Source organism: Quercus lobata, chromosome 2, assembly GCF_001633185.2.
Source record: "Quercus lobata isolate SW786 chromosome 2, ValleyOak3.0 Primary Assembly, whole genome shotgun sequence".
Classification (NCBI taxonomy): Eukaryota; Viridiplantae; Streptophyta; class Magnoliopsida; order Fagales; family Fagaceae; genus Quercus; species Quercus lobata.
The window spans coordinates 64,553,839-64,580,227 of record NC_044905.1 but is presented as its reverse complement, the minus strand read 5'-3'; the positions used below and the strand labels follow the sequence as shown (position 1 = coordinate 64,580,227).

The 26,389-nt window shown below is 35.4% G+C and overlaps 1 protein-coding gene across 11 annotated transcripts in view; it reads right to left on the bottom strand.

Annotated features, from left to right (window-relative positions):
- Positions 1-26,389, bottom strand: part of LOC115976210 (calcium-transporting ATPase 8, plasma membrane-type-like) — an 84,610-nt gene that overhangs the window by 9,887 nt on the left and 48,334 nt on the right. For 3 of the 11 annotated variants that reach the window (XM_031097358.1, XM_031097362.1, XM_031097359.1), the window contains 23 exons: positions 24,399-24,538; positions 19,387-19,533; positions 17,235-17,365; positions 16,413-16,584; positions 15,583-15,699; positions 15,451-15,490; positions 13,616-13,743; positions 13,373-13,504; positions 13,162-13,251; positions 10,641-10,710; positions 9,618-9,688; positions 9,452-9,535; positions 9,286-9,363; positions 9,125-9,196; positions 3,736-3,819; positions 3,575-3,657; positions 3,386-3,494; positions 3,215-3,270; positions 2,588-2,630; positions 2,395-2,478; positions 1,917-2,054; positions 1,765-1,827; positions 1,577-1,675 (listed from right to left, as the gene is read on the bottom strand). In XM_031097358.1, the coding sequence (XP_030953218.1) occupies positions 1,577-1,675; positions 1,765-1,827; positions 1,917-2,054; positions 2,395-2,478; positions 2,588-2,630; positions 3,215-3,270; positions 3,386-3,494; positions 3,575-3,657; positions 3,736-3,819; positions 9,125-9,196; positions 9,286-9,363; positions 9,452-9,535; positions 9,618-9,688; positions 10,641-10,710; positions 13,162-13,251; positions 13,373-13,504; positions 13,616-13,743; positions 15,451-15,490; positions 15,583-15,699; positions 16,413-16,580 (1,809 nt within the window). In that variant the 5' untranslated portion in view covers positions 16,581-16,584; positions 17,235-17,365; positions 19,387-19,533; positions 24,399-24,538. Of the gene's footprint in view, positions 1-1,576; positions 1,676-1,764; positions 1,828-1,916; positions 2,055-2,394; positions 2,479-2,587; positions 2,631-3,214; positions 3,271-3,385; positions 3,495-3,574; positions 3,658-3,735; positions 3,820-9,124; positions 9,197-9,285; positions 9,364-9,451; positions 9,536-9,617; positions 9,689-10,640; positions 10,711-13,161; positions 13,252-13,372; positions 13,505-13,615; positions 13,744-15,450; positions 15,491-15,582; positions 15,700-16,412; positions 16,877-17,234; positions 17,366-19,386; positions 19,534-24,398; positions 24,539-24,946; positions 25,041-26,389 lie in introns of those variants that run through there. The other 8 variants (XM_031097361.1, XM_031097364.1, XM_031097363.1 and 5 more) reach the window with 6 other exon arrangements.

The following is a 26,389-nucleotide window of genomic DNA, read 5'->3' as shown; positions in this document are numbered from 1 at the left end:
ATTTCTAAGATAAAGAATAAAAATGACATTAACATCCTGCCTCGATAGTAAACATGAAATGAAAATAGCACCTGGGAGTGAAAAAAAATTAGAAATTACTTAACTTTGGGTCGGAAAATTCTAATGATCAACTGCTTTACCAGAAGACAATGAACTTCGACCAATGCCCCCCCCCCAAACTCCGAGCCAGCTAAGAATGTTGACAAAGATATGGGGAATTCATAGCCCCACCATTTTACTGAGAGGGGCATAGTTGGCACCACAGAAAACAGGAGTTGACCCAATGCCATGGTGGGTAAGGCCACCCATGAGGTTCGAAAAGAAGGCAAGGACCATGGCTCCAAAGCATGGAAGAGTTCCAGATCCATAATGGGTGCTCTCAAAATCTCAATTTTTTTTCTTTTTGGTTTGCACTATGAAATTTAAGAGATTCCAGAAAGACCCATTTGCCAAAAACACCAATTTATTTACTTATACTTCCGAAACACAAAAGAAAAAAAAATTACAAAGGAGACAAACTTTCCAGATCAATGATGGGTTGCAGAGAGATTGAAAGAAAGTGATGAATAGAAGGAATTCAAGCCCAACGCAGTTGATAAAATGGCCTCCACCAATTTCGCTTGAGGGAATCCAGCAAGTAGGTCACGTTAAATTGGAAACAAACAAGGCTTCGAAAAGCAACACATGAATGCAACAAGCACCATTTCTGGTGTTTGAATCTGTACGTACGAATCTGTGGGTATAAACCATGTGTTGGTGAAGGTGAATCTGAGTGTGTACGTTCATGCAGATTTGGCCTTGTTTGTGATTGTGAGTATATTGATTTTCCGTTCGGTGTACAAGTCATAATGTTAATATAAACACATCATATCCATTTCTGGGTTTTGATTTTAGTGTTCTAAGGTCAAAGTTTAAAAACTTTCACAATTTTTTCCAATACCACTTTTTGATCTAAATTTTTCTGGTTTTGATATTTTTTTTTTTTTTTTTTTGTTTTTAATGGTGAGAAGTTGAGTTACGGAGTCCTAACAGAAGCAACCTTAGGAAGGTAAAGTGATAAAGTTCAACCCACAGGTAGGCACTATTAAAATGAGCCTAACCAGAAGTGAGTTTACTTTAATTACCCCATCTAGATATCTTGACAGAAAAACTCTCTATTCAGTTCATGGTATTTTTTTTCCCACTTGCAGATTTAATTTGTGCCTAAATCTACTTATCAAAAAAAAAAAAAAAAATTGTGCCTAAATCTCTGTATTCCAATCAACAATCAACATAGGCAATCTGCCAAGAGTCTTGTAGCAAAATGAAAATGTTTGGTATCCTTTATGTGGGAAACCAAGCTTCAAATCCCCCTTCCCCCACTTCTTGTAAGAATTTAATTATTTAAAAAAAAAAATTAAAAAATCCAACATATGCCATCAACAGGCAGCAATACATGTGTTGCATAGTTTGTGTAGTCTTGGGCAAGATTCACAATATTAAGAACTGAAAATAGAAAATATATAAGCAAGTATCGTTTATTCCAGTTGCTGCCATGATTGAATAATATTTAAAGAAGAATATGCCTTCACATTACCAATTTTAGTGCAATGCCTCCTCGTTTTTTATCGGAGTTGAATGGGAAGACATGAATGACTGAAGATTCAGATCTGATGGCCTCAAAATTCATCCCCAGCTGTGAAGAAAAAAAACAGTCACTTAGAGTACTACTAAAAAATCAATTTACCAGAGAAGTGGCAAAAGTTATATAATTAGAGAACGAACCTTCAATCCCAAATTAAGAATAGCCTTTTCTGTTGGTGAACCAGAAAGCTCTACATCACCACCCTGCAGGAGAGCAGAGACATCATTATCATACTATGCATAGGTTTTCTGCTTACGTTTTTGCAGAATTATTTACTAAGAAAAAAGCACACCTCAGACACATAAACACTGCCATTAGTGTTTTGTGCAATGCCTTCAATGAGTAAAGAGTATAGCATGGAAGGCCACTCTGACTTGTTCTCAGGAGAATCAATCTTTTTCCCGCCAACGTAAGCCTCAACAACAGTCATCTATTAATAAAAGATAATATCACAATTAGTAAACATAAATTGAAGAAAAAGGACAAGTGACTAAACCCCAAGTCATCTATCCATATCTCTTTCTTTTCATTTTCTTTTTCTTCTTTTTTTTGGGGGGGGGGGGGGGGGGTTATTGTCTTGGAATTAAAAGATTTAACCAAATTTTAAGACTTTTATTAATCTTATAAATCTACATAATTGTTATGACTTGGGCATGTTCATTTGATATTTCAATCCTAAGGGACCACCAAGTCAAAGCCTACCAACATACATAAGGAACTTCTCTTCTGAACAGCATAAGATTAAATCAAGCAACTGCTTAAAAATCTACCTGATTCAAAGTTAAGGTTCCAGTCTTATCACTGCATATTGTTGTGGCAGAGCCCATGGTTTCACAGGCAGAAAGCCTTCGTACCTGCACTATGACTTTTGTTATACAAATATATTTACTTTCACACAGCATGTGTACGCGCGTACTAAAAAACTAATGTAAGCACAAGCGTCAAAACTCCATCATTACATACCAAGGCCTTATCTGCCATCATTTTTCGCATAGAATAGGCAAGACTGTATCATAGTCAAAGAAAACAATTATCAGGTAATGACAAAATATGAGACAAATAGAGAAATAAACACATTAGAATAACATATAATATTAGATATACATATATCAATTAATTTCCCCATAATATTCAGGAAAAACAACCATAGGAAACAAGGGGTGAGAGAAATTGATATATATATATATATATATAAATTAATACTGGTCGGACTAATAACAAGTTGGAGGTAGCACCATCACCTAGATGAGGGGAAAATATGCTGAGACATTCCCAACTTCATGTGCCAGAAAAGGGAAAACCAACCAAAAAAAAAAAGGCAAAATGCTGGCAGTCCCTATCTATTATATGGATTGATTGAAGGCATTTCAAGATTTAAGGGGAAAGACTACAAAGAAGAGAGAGAGAGAGAGAGAGGGGGGGGGGGGGACATAACACAGTTTAACATGGGGAAAGGTTACAGATTTATCGATATTATATATACAATTATTTTTTAACTACGGTAATTACAGAAAAGATATTTGCCCAAAAATACAGAAAGAATTACAAAATTTCAACATACAAAACATATATAAAGCTAGGGAAACTCACGTTAAGGTAACGGCTAAAGGGAGCCCTTCAGGCACTGCAACCACTACAATGGTGACCTACAATATTTCAACATAGGTAAATTTATCAACTTGTTTTTTATAGTAATGAATTTCTCCACATATAAATATGCGCATAAACACACAAAACATCAACCAAAATACATATACATACAGCAACGGTAACAATTTTAATGGCGCCATCTATGGCAGGACTAAGTTTTGTCTTGCCAGCTGTGAACAGAATGTTTCCATTTGCGTCTTTGGTATGGCCAGTAAAATATCTGCATACATTTTACTTGTCAACCACAGCACTTAATTGTGAGAGAGAGAGAGAGAGATCATTCCCAATATTTTGAGTTACCTGACCAGAAGGACAATCAAGACACAAACAGCTACTGTAAGTCCAACCATACCAATTAAAGTCGCAACTCCATTTAGGCGTACCTATAACATGTAATTTGCAAGTTAACATAACATGCAAAGAATGAAGTTACTCAAAAACATCAAGATTAAATAGCTGACCTGCAACGGAGTCTCCTCACCAGTGTCTTCTGAAATACTAGCCATGAGCATACCCCACTCAGTATTAATTCCAACACTAGTTACCTTTAAAAAAAATGTGCATGCAAGTTGGTGAAAATAGAAGAGTGACAAGCAAATAAGATTTGCAAATAGTACAACTTGATATTTTCCGTAATACAACTTGATATTTTCCGTAATACAGACCATAATAAAGAACAGTGATGACATTTTCTTATGAGACGAACACGTAAAATTAGAAAAAGAAGACAAAAAAAGGTGTTAAGACTCTCATCATTACAAACTGTCTCATTAGTATGCTGTTGTCATGACTGATATGCTGTAGACATTACTAATATAGAGATACTTCTGTAATAATAGATATAAGGTGTAGTAGTAAGCTGATAAGCATATCAATTAGACATGTTCTTCACTATTAATGGCATGTGATTAATTAGATATACTATTAGTCAGTTAGGACGTAGTTAGAGCTGTCAGTTACAGTTGTAGGAGCTTGTAGCAGTTACTTAAGATTAGAAGGGACAGATTGTAACTCATCAATGAAATAACACACAAGTTCTTTTCTTTCTTGTTCTCTATTCTCTCCAATTCCTTCCTCTAATTCTTAAAAGGCCTGGCTACATCAAATCAGCCATTCCAAAGCACAATTCACACACTTAATCACCATCAACAGTTCAAGGGAGAAGATCCAGCCTGTTGGGTGTACAAGGAAAATCAACTCTTTGCATATAATAAAACCCATATGCATCAGCAAGTGTCAATGGCTTCGTTTCACAAGGGGAAGCTCTGGTGTGGTTTCAAAATGCTGAAGACATGGTTGTTTGCTGGTTTGGGACTTCTGCATATGATGACCCCATGGCAGTTTCGACCAAATTAAAGCAGGCTTCCAATGTGCTCAGTTACAAGAGTCAATTCAAGGCATTATCTAACAGAGTTAAAGGGCTTTCAGAGCCTCATAAGCTCAGTTGCTTCTTGAGTGGACTCAAAGATGAGATCAGACTCAGTAAGAGTGCTAGCTTATAAGACCTTAAATACAGCATTTGGATTGGCAAAGATTCAAGAAGAATATCTGAATAGCAGCCAGAAAAGACTGAAATCAGTCCAAGATAATGGGAAGCCATCAATTCTTAAAGTTCCTAGATTCGGGAAAAAAAAAAAAGAAAAGAAAAAAGTAGAGAAAAAATTACAGGTTCCAGAGCAGAAGCTCACTAGTGCTCAAATGGAGGAATGAAGGAAGAAGGGTCTTTGTAATAGCTGTGATGAAAAGTGGCATGTTGGCCACCAATGTAGGGGAGTGAAATTCTTTTCTTAGAAGGCTCAATTGTGGAAACAGATCACAAGCCTGGAGTACAATTGGTAGAAATGACTGCCGATGATGAAATTATGGTGGATCAGGTTCAAGAAGTCCAAGCAAAGGATGCAGAGATCACTTTGTGTGCTCTAGTGGGAAATCCCTCTCCAAGCACCATGAGGGTTAAGAGCAGATTTCAAGATCAAGAAGTTGTGACATTGATTGACTCGGTAGTACTCACAATTTGTGGATGCTGTTCTGGTTTAAACAAGTTAGCAGTGGACACTTCTCATATCCTGGAAGTGAAGGTAGCAAATGGAGAAGTTATTAAAACAAATGGGGTTTGTTGTGGCCTATTTCTTTTGATGCAGGATCAGAAACTGTGTTAATTTGAATGTGATATCCATGGGGGTTGTGAAATGCAAGGTCAGAAATTTTGTGTTGATTTGAATGTGATGTCCCAGTGGGGTTGTTAAGTAATCTTGGGGGCTCAATGGCTGAGTACCTTGGGAGCTATAGGTTGGGATTTCAAGTTGCTTCCATGGAGTTTTAGTACCTGGGAAAGCAAGTGGTACTTCAAGGGCATGCAGCTTACTGACTCTGTCCTTCAAGGAGACATGTTCTTTACTAAAAGACCAAAGAAAGGGTTAATTTAGCAGATCGCTACAGAAAGTCCTGGTTGTATGGAGCAGGAATCACTACCTGCAATCTTGGCTGATCTCCCTGCAGATTATGCAGAGGTCTTTTCCACACCAGTGGGCCCTCGTCCAGTTAGAGGCCATGAACACCAAATCATTCTCAAGGAAGGTACTCCTCCGGTTTCTGCAAGACCCTACAGGTATCCTTATTTTCAAAAGTTTGAAATAGAAAAAATTGAGAAAGAATTACTTGAGGTGGGGTCTATTATAGGGCTTTGAATAATGCTACTGTTGAAGTTAAGTTCCCAATTACTGTTGTAGATGAACTCTTTAGATGAGTTGGCCGGGGCTGAAATTTTTTCTAAACTTGATCTCAGATCTGGTCACCACCAGATTCATATGAGGGAGGAAGATATTCCAAAAACTGCATTTAGAACTCATGGAGGTCACTATGAATTTCTAGTTATGCCTTTTGGCTTAACTAATGCTCCTTCTACTTATGAACACTGTTTAAACCCTGTTTAAGAAGATTTCTTTGTTCTTTGATAATATTCTGGTCTTAGGAAGACTTTGGATTTCTAGTTAAGCTTTCTGGCTTAACTAATGCTCCTTCTACTTATGAATAGTGTTTAAACCCTGTTTACAAAGATTTGTTTTAGTCTTCTTTGATGATATTCTGGTCTTTAGTAAGACTTTGGATGAGCGTATAGTTGACTTGAAAGCTGTCTTAGAGTGTCACTGAACAATCACGGCATATCTTCTGTGGCCATGGTTTTAAAGCTGATCCCAAAAAGACAGCAGCAATGCAGCAATGGCCAGTGCCTAGCTCAATAAAACATTGAGGGGTTTCTTCAGCCTGACTGGCTATTATAGAAAATTTATTAGGCACTACGGGGAGATTGCTAAACCACTGACTGGTCTACTTAAAAAAGAATAATTTCTGTGGGATAGTAGGCTCAAGTGGCTTTTGAGAAACTGAAACAGGAAGTGGCTAGTCCACCAGTGTTGGCCCTTCCAGATTTTTCCAAGCCATTCCTTATTGAGTGTGATGCTTTGAGCTTCGGGATTGAAGCTGTTTCAATGCAAGACCATAGGCCAATTACTTTTCATATTCAAGCTCTTAAAGGGAAGAGCCTGCATTTGTCCACCTATGAAAATAAATTGTTGGCCTTAGCTACCGCAGTGCAGAAATGGAGGCCTAACTTGTTTGGCAGGCCTTTCCTTGTGAAGACTGATCCAAAAAATTTGAATTTTCTGTTGGAGAAAAGAGTTGGTAATCTGGCCCAGTAGATATGGATCACTAAACTCATGGGCTATGGCTTTTCAGTGGAATACAAGAAGGGAAGTGACAAAAGGGTGGCTGATGCTCTCTCATGAGTGGTGAAAGTAGACTCACAAACCAGCCAACCAAACTTTCAGCAAGATTGTATTCTATTTTTGCTCTGTCCCAAAGCCAACTTGGCCTGATACTCAAAAGGACAGTTACCAGCTGGATGTCAATTTACAGAAGTTGATACATTCCATTGAATCAGGTGACCCCCATCCAAATGGTTTTTCCTTGAATAATGGCCTGCTATTATACAAAAAAAGAATTTATCTTCCCCCAAATTCTTCTCTCAAGCCTGTGGTTCTCAAACACATCCATAATAGTCCTGTAGTATAAATCTCTTCATCTGCTAAAGAGTTTTATTAGCAAGGCATGAAAGCAGACATCATGTGATGAACTGTTGGCACCAGTCCTCCATTTTAAGGAATGTAGTATCTGTCAAAGGATCAAGTCTGACACTACTGCCCCAGCAGGTTTATTACAACCATTGTCAATTCCAACAAAACAATGGACTGATGTTAGCCATGATTTCATTGAAGGCTTACAGTAATTCTGGTGGTAATGGACCACCTGACCAAATATGTGCACTTCATGCCTTTATCCTCACCCTTATACAGCCGCAAAGGTAGCCTCTGGGTTTATGCAGCATGTCTTCAAGTTACATGGCTTGCTTGCGACCCTGGTCAGTGATGGGGATGCCACTTTTACTTCCCATTCCTGGTCTGAGCAGTTCAGATTACAGTGTGTGGATTTGGCTTTGTCAACAGCTTAACACCCTCAGTCTGATGGACAAACCGAGGTGGTGAATAGAAGTCTTGAGCAATACTTAAGAGCTTTTGTGGGTGATAGACCTCAAAGATGGGTTGAATACTGGCTGAATATTGGTTAATTACCAACTTTCACACATCTCTTAAGCTCACCCCTTTTGAGGCTTTATATGGGTTCCCTTCCCCCAAGCTGCAGAATTATATCCCTGGTCAACTCAAATTGAAGCAACAGATTACTCTTAAGCATAATTTACTGCAGGCTCAAGAGAGGACAAAATTTCAAGCCAACACAGGTCTGAAAGGCATTTTCAAGTGGGAGACTGGGTTTATTTAAAGTTGCAACCTTACAAACAGAAATCCTTGGCTGGTCAGGGTAAGTGGAAGCTTGCACCAAGGTTCTTTGGCCCATTTCAGATCCTACAGAAGATTGGGGAAGTGGTTTATAAGTTAAAACTACCACCTGGTACTGGCATACACCCTGTATATTCCATGTTTCCTGCATGTCACACCAGCCACAAATTTTCCCCTTGATTCAGAAGGTCAATTGACACCTGAGCCTGTTGCTGTTCTCCAATAGGGTGAAGCAGTTAAGATTTAGGTCAATCACTAAGGTGTTGGTTCAATGGAAGGACACCTCTCCAGAGAATGCCACCTGGGAGTCTCTCCACAAGCTGCAACTTCAATTCCCTCACCTTGTGGGCAAGGTGCTTTAAAGGGGAAAGGAATGTTAAGAGACTCATCATTACAAATTGTCTCATTAGTATGCTGTTGTCATAACTAATATGCTGTAAACATTACTGATATAAAGATACTGCTGTAATACTGGATATAAGGGGTAGTAATAAGCTGATGCTCATATCAATTAGACACATGCTTCAAAACTAATGGCATATGATTAGTTAGATATTCTGTTAAGTCAGTTAGGAAGTAGTTAGAGCTGTTAGTTACAGCTGTAAGAGCTTGTAGCAGTTACTTAAAAAAGCAGAAACGACAGATTGTAAAGCATCAATTAAATAACTTCTTCTCTTTCTTGTTCTCTATTCTCTCTTATTCTTTTCTCTAATTCTTAGGAGGCCTGGCTACCTTGAATCAGCTATTCCAAAGCACAATTCACACACTTAATAACCATCAACAGTAAGAACCACAGCAGGTTCTTATCAAAAGGTCCTCAGTTTTCCAGAAAAGATAATTAATCTGGGGAGAGAATCATTCCTACATATTAAACTATCATTTTATATATATATAAACACACACAGTATATGAGAATGACATATATATAGTTTATGAAGAAAAACACTACACACAATAAGTGAAGAAATGAAAAGAGCTAAAAACAATATCATTTTACCAGCATGGTGCCACTACCATCAGCAACTTTGCAGCCAGACATCAGAAATGGATCTCTGGAATCCTTGTGTACCTGGGGTGGTGGGGGGGGGGGGGGGGGGGGACATTAAAAATGAAAAATATGATTATTAATAAAAGTGCAAGATAGGTAGAAATGCTCACAATCTTGCTCTCCCCAGTCATACTTGATTCATCAATTGCGAGAGAGTGACCAGAGATCAATACTCCATCGGCAGGAACCTGTGAAGAGATTTAGAATGTCAAATCAACAAAATATTTAAAGCACGACTGTAGTGTACAACAATAAGAGCAAGAATGAAACATGTACCTGATCACCGATGTTGAGAGGCAAAACATCACCAACTACTATGTCATATATAGAGATTTCAACTCTTCTGCCACCTCGAATAACCTATGCATGTGTCTTCAGGTGCAAATCCAAAAAGAAAAGAACAAGAGAAGGGGGGGCACCACAAAAAGTCATAGAAACAAACCTCCATATGGATATTTCGCTTCTCTTCATTTAAACTTTGGAACTGAAGAGATTGTTTGTAATCACTTATAGCTGTAGAGGAAAGTATTAGAAAAAAATGGCAAAATAATAATAATAAAATAATAAGTGCTACTGTCTTTCCATAGAGGCAATCAACATGACAATTTGTAAGCCCCTCCAAGATGCACTGAATATAGAAATTGCATATGATAAACAGATCAAGAATTAAAGATCCATAGAGAATTAACAGAAAGCATAACTTCAGATAGAATAGAAGAAAAGTACAAATGTGGCCGACCCTAAGTAATCTATTGACAATCCATAGCTGAACCCAAAAAATTTGGAACTAAGGCTTTGCTATTGTAGTTGTAGAGAATTGTAGACACAAAACATCACATAGTAAAACAGATTAAAACTAAAAAAGTGAACAATAATAGATAACAAGAATTCAGAATAAAACTTGAGCTTCAGCAATAATAAAAGGAACAGGTGTACAGTTGTGGGAATTTATAGCTTGAAAGAAAAAAAAATCCCTTAATTGTTAGGAAGACAAGCAGGTAAATTAACAAATGCACATGTTAACAAGTATAATATAATGTTCAATGATATGAAGGAATTACATTTTCAATTGATTGGTTGGTTTTCAAACATTAAACATTTACGAGTTTTTTTGGCCCGTATATATCTAGAAATAAAACAAAATAAAATAAAATAAAAAGGGAACAAAAAAAGCTCAATGAATGGTGTAGTAGTCCTTTTTAGCAGCTGTAATTTTATCCTCCATGAACACAATGATAATTACAGTGCTTCCAATTCATCTTGTTTTAAAAACATTTAAATGTTTCCCAACATCTTGTCAAAAAGAAGCAAGAATATTTAAAAATCATAAGAAAAACTAAAATAAATAAAACCAACTAGAGCTGAATAAAATGAACATTTAATAGAGGAATTAATCCAACATATTAAACTTATCCTCTAATGTAATAGAAAATAAATATTTTTAATGAAGCATTCCATTCAATACCTGTAACAACAATCACAAGAATAACAGCAAAGGCAATGCTGCCTCCATCATACCATCCTTCCTTAATCCCCTTCAGAAAAAAAAAAAAATAATAATAATAATAAGGCATAGTTTCTTGAGATAAATAAAGATAAATGTCACAGTTACTAAATAAGTGGAAACTAGCATACTACTTATCAAAAAATAAAAGAGATAACTAGCATACTAAAACAAGGCAAAAAGGAAAGTAAAACAAACTGAGAGAGAGAAAGTGTACCTCTCTAACAAATAATGATCAAAAGCATAACAGAAATAACAGTCTAGATGCTCTTAAAGCGAAGCTTGACCTATTTGTAAAGTCTTATTACAAAATGCAAAGGGGCACAAATCATGTGTGCACCAGGAAGTTAGGAGCCCCCCAAACCCACACAAAAAATGGAAATCACACCAACCAGCTTAAAGTATAAGGAAATGACAGTCATTCCCAAAGTTTTGCAAAAATGACAATCACCTCTCTAAGATTTGTGATAAATATAAAAATATAATGGAATCCCTATTTTGTCATTGAGTTTATCCTAATTTTGCAGACTAACTTGCCCTTGACTAAGGGATAATGTTCCTATTTGTTCTTGGCTTATCAATGAAGTCTTTATTTTGCCCTAATCTAATCACCCAATTTACCAAAAATTATGAATGCTTAAATTGGGTAACTCAAGGGTAAAATAAGAATTTCATTGTATTTTTTTATGTTTAAGTAATATAACTTCATTAAAATAAATAAATAGAGGGAACCAAAGCACATGCAACACTGATTTACCAAAGAAATACCTTCTTTTGATAAGGTTATCCCCTGCAGTATCTTATCAAAGGCTGCTTTCCAAACAACAAAAGCTTCTCTTTGGTGCCTTAGCATGCCATATATGCTTCTATGGAAATCTTAAGTCATTTAATCCATGAACAACTTCATAATATGATTTCACATCAAACTTTTCATTGCCACTCAAAAGATCATGAACACCACCACATGGAATATTGGAATATAGGATGTCAAGGAAAGACTGAACTGACTAAAACATTCCATCCAACAGCTTGTTCCAAACATGAAGAAACTAATAAATCTTTGTCAACTGTGATGGAGGACAACTAAGGATACAACTCTTTCAGTATGATCACCACACCAAGTATCATATTCATACCAGAATCTTACCCTATATCCATCACCAACCACATGAACAAATAGGTCACAAATCCATCCCATCATACTCATACTCTTCCAAAATCCCCAACAGTGAGTAGTTCTAACCTTATCCATGGTCCAATGGCACCATGCATCCCCATATTTCCCTTCTATAGAAATTATTTTTCTCCTCTTTTAACACCACAATCATTTCCCCAGGAAAACTTGATTAAAATTCCTCACCCCAACCATAACTGCCCTCCGAGCGTGATTGTTTTTCCTTCAAGTGTCCTATCATTAAGATTTCAAGTGTATGGTCACTCTTGGAGAATTCCATTATGCATTTGAAATTAATTTTTATTTTGGACATTTCCTTCGTTAGGATTTATTTGGGATTTTTGTCTATGTTTAATCTTGTGGGGTTTAGACCATTTAGTTATTTTGGAGATAGATGGATTACCACATGATTTGATTTCATGACTAAACAAATTTGATTGGGAGATCTTATATTTTGGTTTAAAATATAGAAACTTTTGGAATTTAAAATTTCATAGCATTACATTTAGTGTGGGTTGATACAAGGGGAGAGGGGCAATCACATAGTTAGTGGACTGCAGGTCTCACTTATGTAGTTGAAAACGTTGGATTTGATATTATTGTTCTAGTGGTCGAGTAATATCGGAACTAGTGATATGAATTTCCTTCTAGATTTTATTCTCTGTTAGAATGCAATTCTTTAGGAGCACTTTGTGCACACCCCCTGTGTAAATGATGTCTCTCCTCCATATCAATAAAAATATATTATCTATAATAAATAAATAAAATCTCCAAGTTAAAAATAATAATTTACAGATTGCAAAAGAACAAGGGGACCACGGGCAACATTCAACCCACATTTTAACGTGAGCTACGACTTGTATTTGCGTAGCATAGATATGTCTCAACAGCTAACTCTTAGGTTTTATCAACACACTAGGTTTCTTAATAAAGAATAGAAGGATGTGGCTCACATAATTCTAAAATGCAACAAGACAAAGATAATTGTCTTGCAGTGGAACAATACACCACAACTCTATTAGAAGAATACCAGGGCAGCCTGCATCCACAAGTTGTGAATTCTGACACCAATATGACCATCATCTAAGTGAACAAGCATTTAAAATGTAAACAAATCAGTACAAGAAGGAAAAACCAAACAGCCAGCCATTCATGCAGTGTGCGAAGCAAAATAGATTTGAGATCCAAGAGAAGAGTTCAAGCCCCATCGAATAAACGCTCAGGAAATTGATCAGTCTGAGACTGATCAATTTTTATCCATTATAGCTAGGGAGAGTTATCTAATTAATTATGAAATTGAAAACTCACCTCAGACTTTATACCAAGTGCCAAAGAGGCCACAGCAGCTACTATCAATATGATTAATGTGAGGTCTTGCCAAGCTTCCCAAAGAAACATCTAAGAGACAGCAAAATAAATAAGTACAATCATCTTGTATTCTCTTCTTCAACAAAGGTAAAGTAAATAGCACTAAAAAAAACAAATGAGTATTAAAAGATCAAATTGATGATGAATTTACCCAAAAACTCCTCCCTTTTTTCTTAGGATATGTATTTGATCCAAATGCATTCTTCCTCTTAAGCAAATCAGCATCATCACCTTTAATACCCTTCTCTAAATTTGTTTTTAACAATTCTGATAGTCCTTTGACCTGATGTAAAGGTAGGGAAGCAAATAATATATAAAACTAAACTTAACTAAGTACTAACAATACAAAAATCAGATAAAATAAAATAAAAAGATAATTCAGTTGCAAACTTGCCCCTCCACACTGCTGCAGTGCTGAAACATCATGATCCCGTGACATTACAGCAAGCTGGTCTTGTCCAATTGCAAAATGACCACCGGAAGGGGAAGGTGGAGGTAGAGATGCTTCTGATGTTCCTGACCCTTGAAGACAACAAATAAATAATCTTGCGTACAAGTAGGATAAGGAGATGCATCAAAAGTTCAAAAAATAAGTCCAACATAAATGATAGTTAAATATAAACTTGAATCCTGCCACATCTTAAGATCTGGCTACAAATAAACGATCTCACACCAGCATAGGCAACAAGAAGGTAGGGCTAAATTGCCCTTCAAGAAGACTAAAAAAATTGAAGCAGTTATATAAAATATTCATAAAATATGGGTAACCCGGTTGATATTATGTCTGGTACAAGAAGAAACCAAAAAACAAGGCTGTTGTCCTGAAGAAAGAAACGGTCTCCAACAATAAACCCATAGAAGGCCCTCAACAACACAGAATGGTGGGAAAAAACAAAACAAAACAAACAAATTAGCATGAATTTTTTAAATTTTTTTTATAAGGTTTGGCCCAAATGAGAGGGGAAAGGAATTTGAACTAGTAACCACAGCTTCATAGGTCAAGGTCTTCATAATTCTATTTGTGGTACCCTCACTATTTATTTCCCTTGGAAGACCATTTGGTGTGTTAAGGCCTCAAACAGGGTGTCTTTCTTTCAGTGGACAGCAGTGTGGGATCAAATTCTCACAACTGATAATCTTGTTAAGAGGAATTTTTCCCTAGTCAATCGTTGTTGTATGTGTTGTTATTGTGGGGAATAGGTGGATCATCTCTTGCTTCATTGTGAGGTTGCTCATCCATTGTGGAGTGTAGTGTTTTAGATGTTTGGGATTCAGTGGGTGATACTGGAGAGGGTCATCTATCTTCTGTTTGGTTGGCAAAATTGATTGGGGAAGCATTTCTCGGATGTTTGGAATTTAGTGCTTGCGTGTCTAATGTGGTTAGTGGGGATGGAACAAAACAGCTACAATTTTTGAGGATGTTAAGAGACCTTTTGAGCATTTGAAGTCCTTGCTAATCCACACCCTGTTTGATTGGTCTCGGATTTGGGGTTTACACACTGCATTTCCAACATTCTATTAGTTTCTCTTTTGATTTGATTTTAATTGTTTTAGATACTTTGTGTTCACCATCATGAACATAGAGTCCTCATTTCTATATCATTAAATTCTTATTACTTATCAAAAAATAAATGCTCTCCAGCTGATTATGCTAACAAAAATTGTGAGACAAATTAGAAAGAAAGGATTTTTGAAGCCAAATCCAAGCAATTAAATCAAACTATGTCCACTGGATTCCATTTTTTAGTCTCAATTATTCCATTAGATTGACTGCCTAACACATAAGTCAGACTGTACTTGTCGCTCGTCATGACCCTGTTGCCACAATTTGTGCTAAAGAAGAAAAATAACTGTTTAAAAATTAAGAGTAAAAAATACCAATTACAAAACCAGCAAGAACAAGACAGAGAAATTTAATAATTCTTCTGAGCAACAAGTTATGGATCAGTGATTTATTAAGAAATAAAAAACAGCTGACAGAAACCAAGATGGCATAATTAGTATTAGAAATAAAACTATAAAATCTTTCCTAAATGCAAACCTCAAACACAAACAAAAAAAAGGGAAAACCAAAAGATTAATGCAGATAAGAGAAATTGTGGTAGCAAAAGGTAAGGAATAACTAGAGGGAAGGGACAGACACTATAAAGCCAAAACAAGTAGCATTCAGATTTGATAATATAATAACTGCTATAAAAAAAGAACAAGAAAGGACATAAGTAGATTTACCATTCCTTTGTTCCCCAGCCGCCTTGAAACGATTTGCAGCCTAATACAGCCAATTTCATAAATTCAAAGATACAATACACCTGTAAACACTAAACATCGTACAAGAAAATCAAGTTTGAGGAAATATATTACTCGTATGGCTTCAATATTTACTCTAACTTTCCTCATCAGTTGCTGCTTCTCTTCTTCCCTTTTCAGGTCCAAGGTGTAACGAAATCGACGAGAAGCATTTAGCACAAGTGCCGCTTGCTACGATGAAAAAAAAAAAGGTTGAGTAAGTAGCCCAAATGTTAAGGAGCATTGTCTTCTAATCAAGACACAGTAAATTCAGCAACCAACAGAAAATTCACTTAACACCCACTAAATATAAAGAAAGATAAGACACAGAGTCAAACTTGCCATTACTGCTAGAATACAGTAAGATTACATAAAGTAATTTCTGAAAAAGATCAACTGCTACTTGGAAATGAAAATACTCAGTATGATGCACTATATAATTACAACCATAATTTTTTATGCTAATTTGAGTATTTCTCAAACATATTTGTTTGCTTCTTGCCATAAATGAAATCTTATTTGCTGCATATATAAGCATCTGGCCAACATAAGAGAACTTCACTCAGATTAGTTGAACATTGCATAGCATTCCGTACAACAATCCTCACTGTACTGTTACACAGGCACCAGTTACCGGGTAATCCATCAAGATTACTACTAATACTGATTAATGTTTCCTAAATAAGCATGATATAACAAAAAGTTGATTAAAAACATTACTATAAACACAAACACACTATTTTTGTTCAGAACTTTCCTGGTGAATCAAATAAACATTGATTTTGCCAGTTACATTAATTGGCCTCAAAATTTAGTAACACAAAGCAATTGAAAAGGTGCACAATTCCAATTTCAAACACAAGATTGGCCAAAAATAGAAATAAAGTTGAGAAAAAAAAACGTACCCTCCATTTTCGGAGACGCTCGATGGAGGCATTCTTAGTGCTGGTAATATTGAAAGGATCCGACGACGACGACTCTTCGTCTTCATCGCCGCGGCTTCCTCCGCCGGCCTCAACGTCGTTGTTGTTGTTGTTGTGCCGGCGGTACGGCGAGCCCTTAAAGAAACTCATGTCACTGTCGCAGGAGAGATGGCACCGTCAGATTTCTCACTTCACTCTCTTTTCACCACTCATACATCACACTCATCACTTCACTACCACTGATTCACTATCACTATGTGAAATCGAATATTCAAACAAACAGTAAAACACACTCTCTCTCAAATCTGAAATATATATTTATTCTACCCAGTTTTTCACTCGCTGTGTTTGCACTTTCTCACTCGCCAAACAGAGATTAGGGTTCCAAAGAAAAAAAAGAAAGAAAAAAAAGAAAAAAGAGCTACCGGTGCTGCACCCTTTTTATAGGAAAACGTGGTTGGTTTTCCTCCAAAAGAAAATATTATATTATATTCAAAACTTAATAATAATAATAATAATAATAATAATAATAATAAGTGTGATTTGAAAAGGCTGTACAAAAAGTAAGTTTATAAACGGTAGATAAACAAACACTAAAAAGCAAAAATATTGTAATATACGGACACTAATGATCCGTTGAGACGAGGGAGAGAGGAGTAAAATAAGATAGATTTAACACAAAATTAATTTATTTTTAACCAATTTTACTTTATATTTCTCTCTTTTTCTGCTCTATTCAAACAGACCATAAAACAAGCCATAAAAGCAAGTATACAGAGTCAATAGTAGTTCACCTAGCCTTACCTGATCGGTTTTGTTTTTCAAATTTTCTTCCCGAAAAAGAAAAAACCAGTAGCCAAATTTTCTGCTGCTGTTTCCCTTCTACTTCCACTTGACCTTTACGTCTAGTCTTCTTCTTCCTCTGCAATCTACGGCTGTAAGCAGTAAAAAAGAAGAAGTTAAAAGGTTATTTATATATTTATATATATATATATATTAAGAAAATTGTTAATGGATATCTAAAAATATTTGGTAGTGAACTATTTTTAGAAAATTTTAATAAAAAAAGAAAAAAATTAATATTTTGACAATTTTTTCTATTTTTTATAAAAATTATGTTAAAAATTTTTTAAAATAATTTATTAATAATTATTTTAAGCACATCCGTTAATATAATTTATTTTTTAAAATTTCAAGCCTATCTTAAAAAAAAAGTAATGTCTCAAAAATAAAATTATAACGTATATGTTTCTAGTAATCAAAATTATTATTATATTTATTACTTATTATTAGTTCTAATGTCACTAAAATAATTCTTATATTTAAATTATTAAAAGTCTTGTATCTAAAAAAAACTAATTGATATAGGTCTAGTTAACAAATTCTTTATTAATAAACTGTTTTAGAAGAATTTTAATGTTATGATAAATATAAAAAAAAATATATCAAAAAAATCAGTTTTTCTTTTCTTTTCATATAAAGTGTCTTAAAGCATTTTTTAAAAGAATTCCCTTAAGGGATCTATTAACAAAATTCATATATTTTTGTAAAAAAAATTTATACGCGTCTTTTTCTCTTGAAAACCCTTATACATGGCTTAGGCCATCCCATTAATAATATCTAAAGGCTTTTTAAATTAAAAAGAATTAAAAGGTAATAAAAAATAAAAAAATAAAATTATTTTACTCTCTAAGATTAATTTCTTGCCCCTAAAGTTACTCTTATGCGAAATTTCCTCCCCTCTTTCTTGTGCGTGTTTAAATGACTAATGGTGATTCGATTTAAATGTGGAAAAGGATATTTTCCAAAAATGGGAGTGTGGTGGGGACCGAGCGCGAAATTTTTGAATCCTTTCGGTCATATTGTTGAATCACAGCCTGACTGGTGGAACCAGGAAAGCAAGTAATGACAGATGTACAGCATGCAATATGCATGATATCTTTGATACCATCATCACCACACACATGGCTGGTGTGTTGGAGAAAAGGCGGTGGGGAATGCGTGTTGAGTAGGGTTTTTTTTAAAAAAAAAAAAACCACTAGTCACAAGGAATGCGTGGTAGTGTGGCTATCATGACACAGCTGATGCAGATGACACTTGTTAAATTGAAGACTTTAGAGTGTGGTAACTGCAAACGAGTTCAGGCTGAAAGGGAGGGTTTTCTTTCTTGGGCAGGGAAAAAGATATCAATCATGGTCTACCCGATTTTGCTTTCAATGAGATTAATGGGATTATTATAAACAAGAAGTTGTTTTAGATAGAACTCTTCAAAGAGTTTTCAATTTTTCAAAGCTTATTGTTAATATCATTGTACGTATCAGAAATAAACTTAACAAGTACGTACTGTATCATAATCGATCAACAGCTTATCAAAAAGGACCATATAGTACTCTAGGCGACATGCATACTAAGCACTAGAGTGAGTCCGATCATGCATGCAGTAGTATTATCACTCAAACGGTCAAACCTAGCGAATTCACTTTTGGCTAAGTGCCTACTGTTTCCATAGACCATGATTTTATACCATTCACCTATGTTTCTGGCATTTAATCATGTGACCATATGCACCCAAGTTATCAACTTATTATCATATAGAGTGGTGGAATACAGATAGATTGGTATTGATCATGGTTTTTAAATACCAGACCTTATCGGCCGATTGAACCAGAAATTGTACACTGAACCGGCCTAGTAAAAGCTATGAAAACTGCCCGTTCAATCAGAAACCGAACCTATTTTTGGTATTTTGACTGTTCAGATTTTTAAAACAATATAGACACAACTATTCACCTTTCACAACTGATATTTTATGGAAATTGATTTTCATATAAGAGACTGGACTGGATTGCACTCAAAATCATAAATGTGGCTGAACAGTGAATACCAAAACCCGTTTGGTCAACGAATTTGGGAATAATGAAATAAAAGTGCATGAAAAGTCCACTGAGATACATACCTTTTAGCTTTCAGTTGCTCGAATAGATTATCTTGGGTGTTGAAAGAAAAATCACAATAACCCCTTCACCACCAAAAATCGAGCTTATGAGATGCCTCTTCCTCTATCAATCCCCAACTCCAATATGTATATTTTCTTCCTTAAAATCTTCATACATGCATCAAAAAGATGTATTTGAAAAGATCCCATATATTGATCCGCACTTTAAATGAGATTAAAAACTACAAATGAGTGGATTCATCGTGCTAATTATTAAATGAGAGAAGATTAGAAGACATATATATATATATATATATATAGTACTGATTCAGCAAAATATATATATATATATATATATAGTACTGCTGATTATCAAGATTTACTTTGAGATGAATGCATTTCTTCAACAAAAGAGAGAGAGAGAGAGAGATGAAGAGCTTGCCGACAAGAAAGATGTAGACACGCATTTTTGTGAAAAAGAAAAGAGTACACGTGGAGACATGCACGCATTTCTTGCCAACTCAGTGACAATCTGACATAAACTCATGTGAAAAGCATTAATACCAGCAGTAGTGTTCTTATTATATTCTTTTCTGTTCTCACCACGGCTGTTTGGGTATTTTTGATATATATGTGGGTGAAAAAATGGTTGAAACGTGTGTAAAGTTATTCAAAATGTATAGAAATGTGTTAGAACTTAGCTGCCAAACAGCCCCTAAAACTGATGAGCATCGTTAAACGGTTAAAGCCACTCATATATACACTACAAACATTTAAAAAAAAAAAAAAAAAAACAACGAGAATACCCACACGCACCAACTAGACCTACATCGGTACAATTTTAAACTTAAACGGGTTTCCGCTTATGGATATGTGAGAGAGCCTTTAAAGCTTTGCGCATTAAAAAAATATTTTTCTTCTTCCTTTCTTTCCATGCCTTGCCTTTATTCTATTCACGCAAGGTATACACCGAAAGAGAAGCTGCACTAGTATGTAAAATGGTAAACAGGTGAAGATTTTCTCAAAAAAAGGTTTTGCCCAGATGAGGTTACTTTGATTAATTTAATTCCCTTTAGAGTTGTACCACGATGAATTTTCTTTACTTGCTGGATGGGTTTGCGCTTTCGTTGAAAAAGATTTGTTTATGAATGAGAAAGCGGGGATTTAAACCCCATGTACGTTATCTTCAAAAAAAATGGCTATGAAACACGAAATTTCCACTTGAGATTTCATACCCAGTCTCACTGCTTTTGTATTTTAGTGGGCCAAAATGCCTAAACCGACATCCTGTATCTTATAATAAGGGTTTCCCTTGGGCCTTGATCATCTCATCAAATTGCCAACCCCTGGGATTATTCCCAAGCACACATGCATGCCACATGCATGAACGTGGCTCCAAAGTAAGCCGCATGAACCATAATCTGAATCCAACAACATCCCACAATGGCATGTATATTATGTCAACTCGCCTTTAATAAAGTTTGTTATTAGGATTAGAAAATCGTCCTTCTTTGACATATTTGGAGGCACCCACATGGCATTTTGTGTCGACCACAGCCGCGGGGCTCCACATTGTCGACAGAATGTTCAAGATGTTCATACAAACACTTAGGGTCTGTTTGATAGAGGAGTTTAAGTAATGTTTTTTTAGTGTTTTTTATATACATGTGGGTGAAAAAGTGTGTTAAAATATGTGTAAAGTTGTTTAAAATGTGAAAATATGTGTTTAAACCACACAACCAAACAGGGCCTTAGACTTGCAAAAATAAATAAATACACATACTTTTAATTGACTTGTTTTGTTTAACCTAAAAAAATATATTAAACATGAGAATTCAAAAATTTTGGGTTCAACAAAAATAAGAATAATGCTAACAACGCAACAAAAAACCATAATAATTTTATAACATTCTTAAATTAGCATACTAACTCAATCATTGGCTCACCACAATCTCAAATTTAATTTTTTTTAATGATATGGCATACCAATTTGGGAATGTTGTGAAATTGTTATGGCTTTTTGTTGTTCTTAGCATTACTCCAAAATTAATATTGGCTCCCAAATATAATCCTTAACCTCTTAGATAGATATATATATATATTTATTTTATATAAAATGAAGCTCAGACAACAATGATAAAAATTAGCTCAAATAACAATAAAAATAGCCCAAACAACAACAAAACTTCTAATATATCAAAACTCTTAATCATTCAAATTTGTAACTTCTTCAACTCATTCCATAAAAATAATACCCAACTTCAATTTCCTAAAAACAATGCCAGATACCGTGAGTTCTCTTCAGTAGTGCTGGCAGCTTTGCTCTCTTTGGTTTTGTAATTGCAACATTGATAATGAAGCTATTATATAACGATTTCAAACTTTGAAAACTCGTAGAAGGAAATTGTAAAATTTCATGTATTTGTATGTGTGTGTGTTTTTTTTTTAATGTCAATATATATTTAAGGTTTTTTTTTTTTTATCAAATTTTATATAATTTAAGTTTATTAATGACTACTCTATAGAAAAAATTTCTAGAAAAAATTCCTAATTCTGTTTTTGATGCAGTCAGTTCTTTTGATAAAAAGTTTCTAGTGTATTGAGGGAAAGGAATTACTAGCAGAAGACTGCTCGATTTGAGGATCTAGTTCCAATCCAAAGCACGCTTAATCTAATGGCTGGAGGATGAAGACAGGCCCTTTTAGATTCGAGCTAAGTCAGGACAGTATATGGAAAAGGGTGGTCCCTAAGGTCAACTAATGGATACGAACACATTTCCAAAGTAATTCCAAAGCAATCCTTCATAAGATGCCTAGCAAATCCAAAATAGATTATCAGACAAGGATAATTGCTACAGTGGGGTTTTAGTGGTGTTTCTTAGTGCCTTTTATGTAGATACAAAATTGAGAGCTGAGAGCACTTGTTTTTCTAAATTACAGAGTCTGCTATCATTCGAGGATTTTTTTTTGGTGCCCTAGCCTTTAATGTTAGCTACTCTATTTCTCTGTGTTAAGGTCATTTCCAAGGAGCTCATGCATTGGAAAGTGATGCAAGATTGATTTGGTTAATTGGTTATAAATTGAAAATTCCGCTGCATAATTGATTTAGGGTCTAAACTACTTATCCTCTAAATTTAGCGTCAAAGCGTTGGGTGTTGTTGGGCATATTAGACCAAATTATTTAGGCTTAGGTCTAAGTTAACTCCCTTACTTAAATGTTCACCTAGAAAGCAATGCAGTCCTAAGACAACTCATTTTTTTCCACCATTTTGGTTCTGCGTAACACACTTGTCCCAATTTTATTAAAATTAACTTAGTCTAGAGCACTAAATCATGTGCCTCTACCTGGTGAGCTGTTAAGAGATCTTAGTTTTTTAACTCAATTTAATAGGAATAAAAATGCCTCTCGATTAGCTCATAGGCACTCTAGGACCAATTCCTCCCCACCTTCACAACCCAAGACTCAAGTTGTATGGGTGAAGAAGGATTCCAAGAATTGAGTATCATTTTGCATGTCCTCTGCTTTGATACTTCCTATCTTGTGAGGGGCATACTCTTTTTGACTAATTTGGATGCATATCATTTTGCATCAATCATCCTAGGACTAGGAGTCTATGTATGTTATTGTATACTTTCCATGCCTAGAATTGTCAAGGGTTGGAACTAAGAAGAAAGACGCATTTACTCCTCAAATGGCACTAAGTTTATATTCTTCTAAAAGCAAGTATACTTAAAAAACCTAAAGAAGAAGGGGGTCTTGGGATTCAAGCAGCAAAACCGAAAAACACTGCTCTATTAGCAAAGCCTAACTGGAGATTTAATTCTGAAAAATCCTCCCTTTGGGTCAGAGTCCTTTCCAAAAAATATCTCAAGCAGAGGCGAGGTTTTAAAACCCAAGAAGCATACCAGTTGGCAGTGAAAAAGGATGAAGATTTGAGCAGAACTTCTTTTCCAGGTGCTTGGGTGTGGAAGATTTTATCCCTTCCCAAAGTTAAGCACCTTCTATGGCAATGCTGCCATTATAGCATTCCTGTGAAAACAACCCTTAAGGGGATGGGAATTCCACCGACCTGCCCTGCCCTGTTTGTAACACCGAGCCAGAGACCATTATCCATGCTTTAAGAGACTGCCCCAAAGCCAAGTGTTTTTGGAACTCCTTGATGTCGTCGAATATCTTTTATGGAGTGCCTCTAGTTGATTGGCTGAAAATAAACTGCAGAAGCTCTCTGATTAGCGCTATTCCTGATATGGAGTGGGGAACTATTTTTTCCTATGGCAGTGTGGATTCTTTGGCTCCACCGAAATAGCGTTGTGTTTGGCAGAACAGGGCCGCAACGAAATCTTCTAGATGAAACTTCGGCTAGAGCAGCAGAGGTAGCCTATTTGGTTAGCAATGGGAAGCAGAACACTATTAGAAACAAAATCCAGGTGAGGTGGCTGAACCCCCGAGTAATTAGTTCAAATTAAATTCGGATGGTTCATCAAAGGGCAGCCCAGGTTTGGCTGGCAGAGGAGGGCTGATCCTAAATGAGAAGGGTGAGTGGGTGAAAGGGTATGCCTGAGCCATTGGTATCACGACTAGTGTTGCTGCAGAACTGTGGGCTTTACATGATGGCATTCGGCTTTGCATTGCTCTCAAGCTTCCAGCAGCGGAAATAGAGTTGGATGCCAAGGTGGTAATTGATTTAGTGAGGAAAGAGACTAGTAAGTTTAACAGGTTAGATTCGCTAGTAGCTGATTGCAAAGAGGGCCTGAAGAAAATTACTAATGACAAATTTATGCACTGCTTCAGAGAGGCCAACAAGTGTGCAGACAATTTAGCTAGGCGAGGTGCTCTTTTGGACCAAGATTTTGTTGTTTTTATCCACCCTCCTCCTGAGGTGGAGTTGCCTATTAGATTAGATGCCGGGGCACAATGTATGACCGTTATGTATCCTCTTCTATAGAGGCTTTTTAGTTTGTTAATGAAAGTTCCTGTTTACCAAAAAAAAAAAAGCAAGTATACGGAGAGAATAGTAGTTCAGCAAGCCTTACCTGATCGGTTTTGTTTTTCAAATTTTCTTCCCGGAAAAGAAAAAAACAGTAGCCAAATGCTGTTTAAATCCTTCTGCTGCTGTTTCCCTTCTACTTCCACCTGACCTTTTCGTCTAGTATTCTTCTTCCACTGCAATCTACTGTTGTAAGCAGTAAAAAAAAGTTAAAAGGGCTATTTAAATATTTTGTTTTTACATGTTAAGGTAAAATATATATATATATATATATATATTAAGAAAATTGTTAATGAATGCCTAAAAATATTTCTTAATGGACTATTTTTGGAAAATTTTAATAAGAAAAGAAAAAAAAAAGTTTTTTTTCATATAAAAAGTGACTTAAAGCATTTTTTAAAAGAATTCCCTTAAGGGATCTATCAACAAAATTCATATTTTTTTTTATAAACAAAAAACAAATTTGTACGCATCTTTTTCTTTTGAAAACCCTTAATACGTGGCTTAGGCCATCCCATTAATAATATCTAAAGGCTTTTTGAATTAAAAAGAATTAAAAGGTAATAAAAAAATAAAAAGAGAAAATTATTTTACTTTCTTCGGTTAATTTCTTGCCCCTTATGCAATCAAAGTTACTCTTCTACGAAACTCTCTTCCCTTTTCTTTGTGAGTGTTTTAAAAAAAGAATACAAAACGCGTTATTCTTTTGTTATAATGTATTGCACACGACAATGACTAATAGTGATTCAAAGTTAAACTTCCTTCCCTTTTCCTCGTGTGTGTTTTAAAAAAGAATACAAAACGCGTTATTCTTTCGTTATCATGTATTGCACACGACAATGACTAACAGTGATTCAAAGTTACTCTTCTACGAAACTTCCTTCCTTTGTTATCATGTATTGCACACGACAATGACTAACAGTGATTCAAAGTTACTCTTCTACGAAACTTCCTTCCTTTTTCCTTGTGTGTTTTTTAAAAAAGAATATAAAATGCGTTATTCTTTCGTTATCATGTATTGCACATGACAATAACTCATAGTGATTCGATTTAAACGTAGAAAAGGATATTTTCCAAAAATGGGAGTATGGTGGGGACCGAGTGCGAAATTTCGAATCCTTTCGGTAGTATTGTTGAGAGTCACGGCCTGATTGGTGGATCCAGTGAAGCAAGCAATGACAGATGTACAACATGCACTATGCATGATATCTTTGACACTATCATCACCACACATGGCTGGTGTGTTGCAGAAAATTAAGGCGGTGGGGGATGCGTGTTGAGTTGGGTTTTTTTTAAAAAAAAAAAACAAATAGTCACAAGGAATACGTGGTAGTGTAGCTATCATGACACAGCTGATGCAGATGACATTTGTTAAATTGAAGACTTTAGAGTGTGGAAACTGCAAACGAGTTCAGACTGAAAGGGAGGGTTTTCTTTCTTGGGCAGGAAAAAAGATATCAATCATGGTCTACCCGATTTTGCTTGCTTTCAATGAGATTAATGGGATTATTATAAATAAGAAGTTGTTTTAGATAGGAACTCTTCGATGAGTTTTAATTTCAATATTTTAAAGCTTATTCTTAATATCATTGTACGTATCAGAAATTAACTTAATCAAATTAAAACTGCTAAGTTACAATTGATTCAAAACTTAACAAGCACGTACCACTGTATCATAATCAATCACCAGCTTATCAAAAAGGACCATATACTCTAGGCCTAGGCCCTAGAGTCCGATCATGCATGCAGTGGTATTGTCACTCAAACCTAGCCAATTCACTACTGTTTCCCATAGATCATGATTTTATACCATTCGCCTATGTTTCTGGCATTTAATCATGTGACCATATGCACCCAAGTTATCAACTTATTATCATATACGTTATACAGTGGTGGAATATAGATAGATTAGTATTGATCATGGTTTTTAAAAACCGGACCTTACCGGCTGGTTGAACCAGAAATTGTACACTAAATCAGTCTAGTAAAAACTATGAAAACTGCCCGTTCAATTAGAAACCGAACCTATTTTTGGTA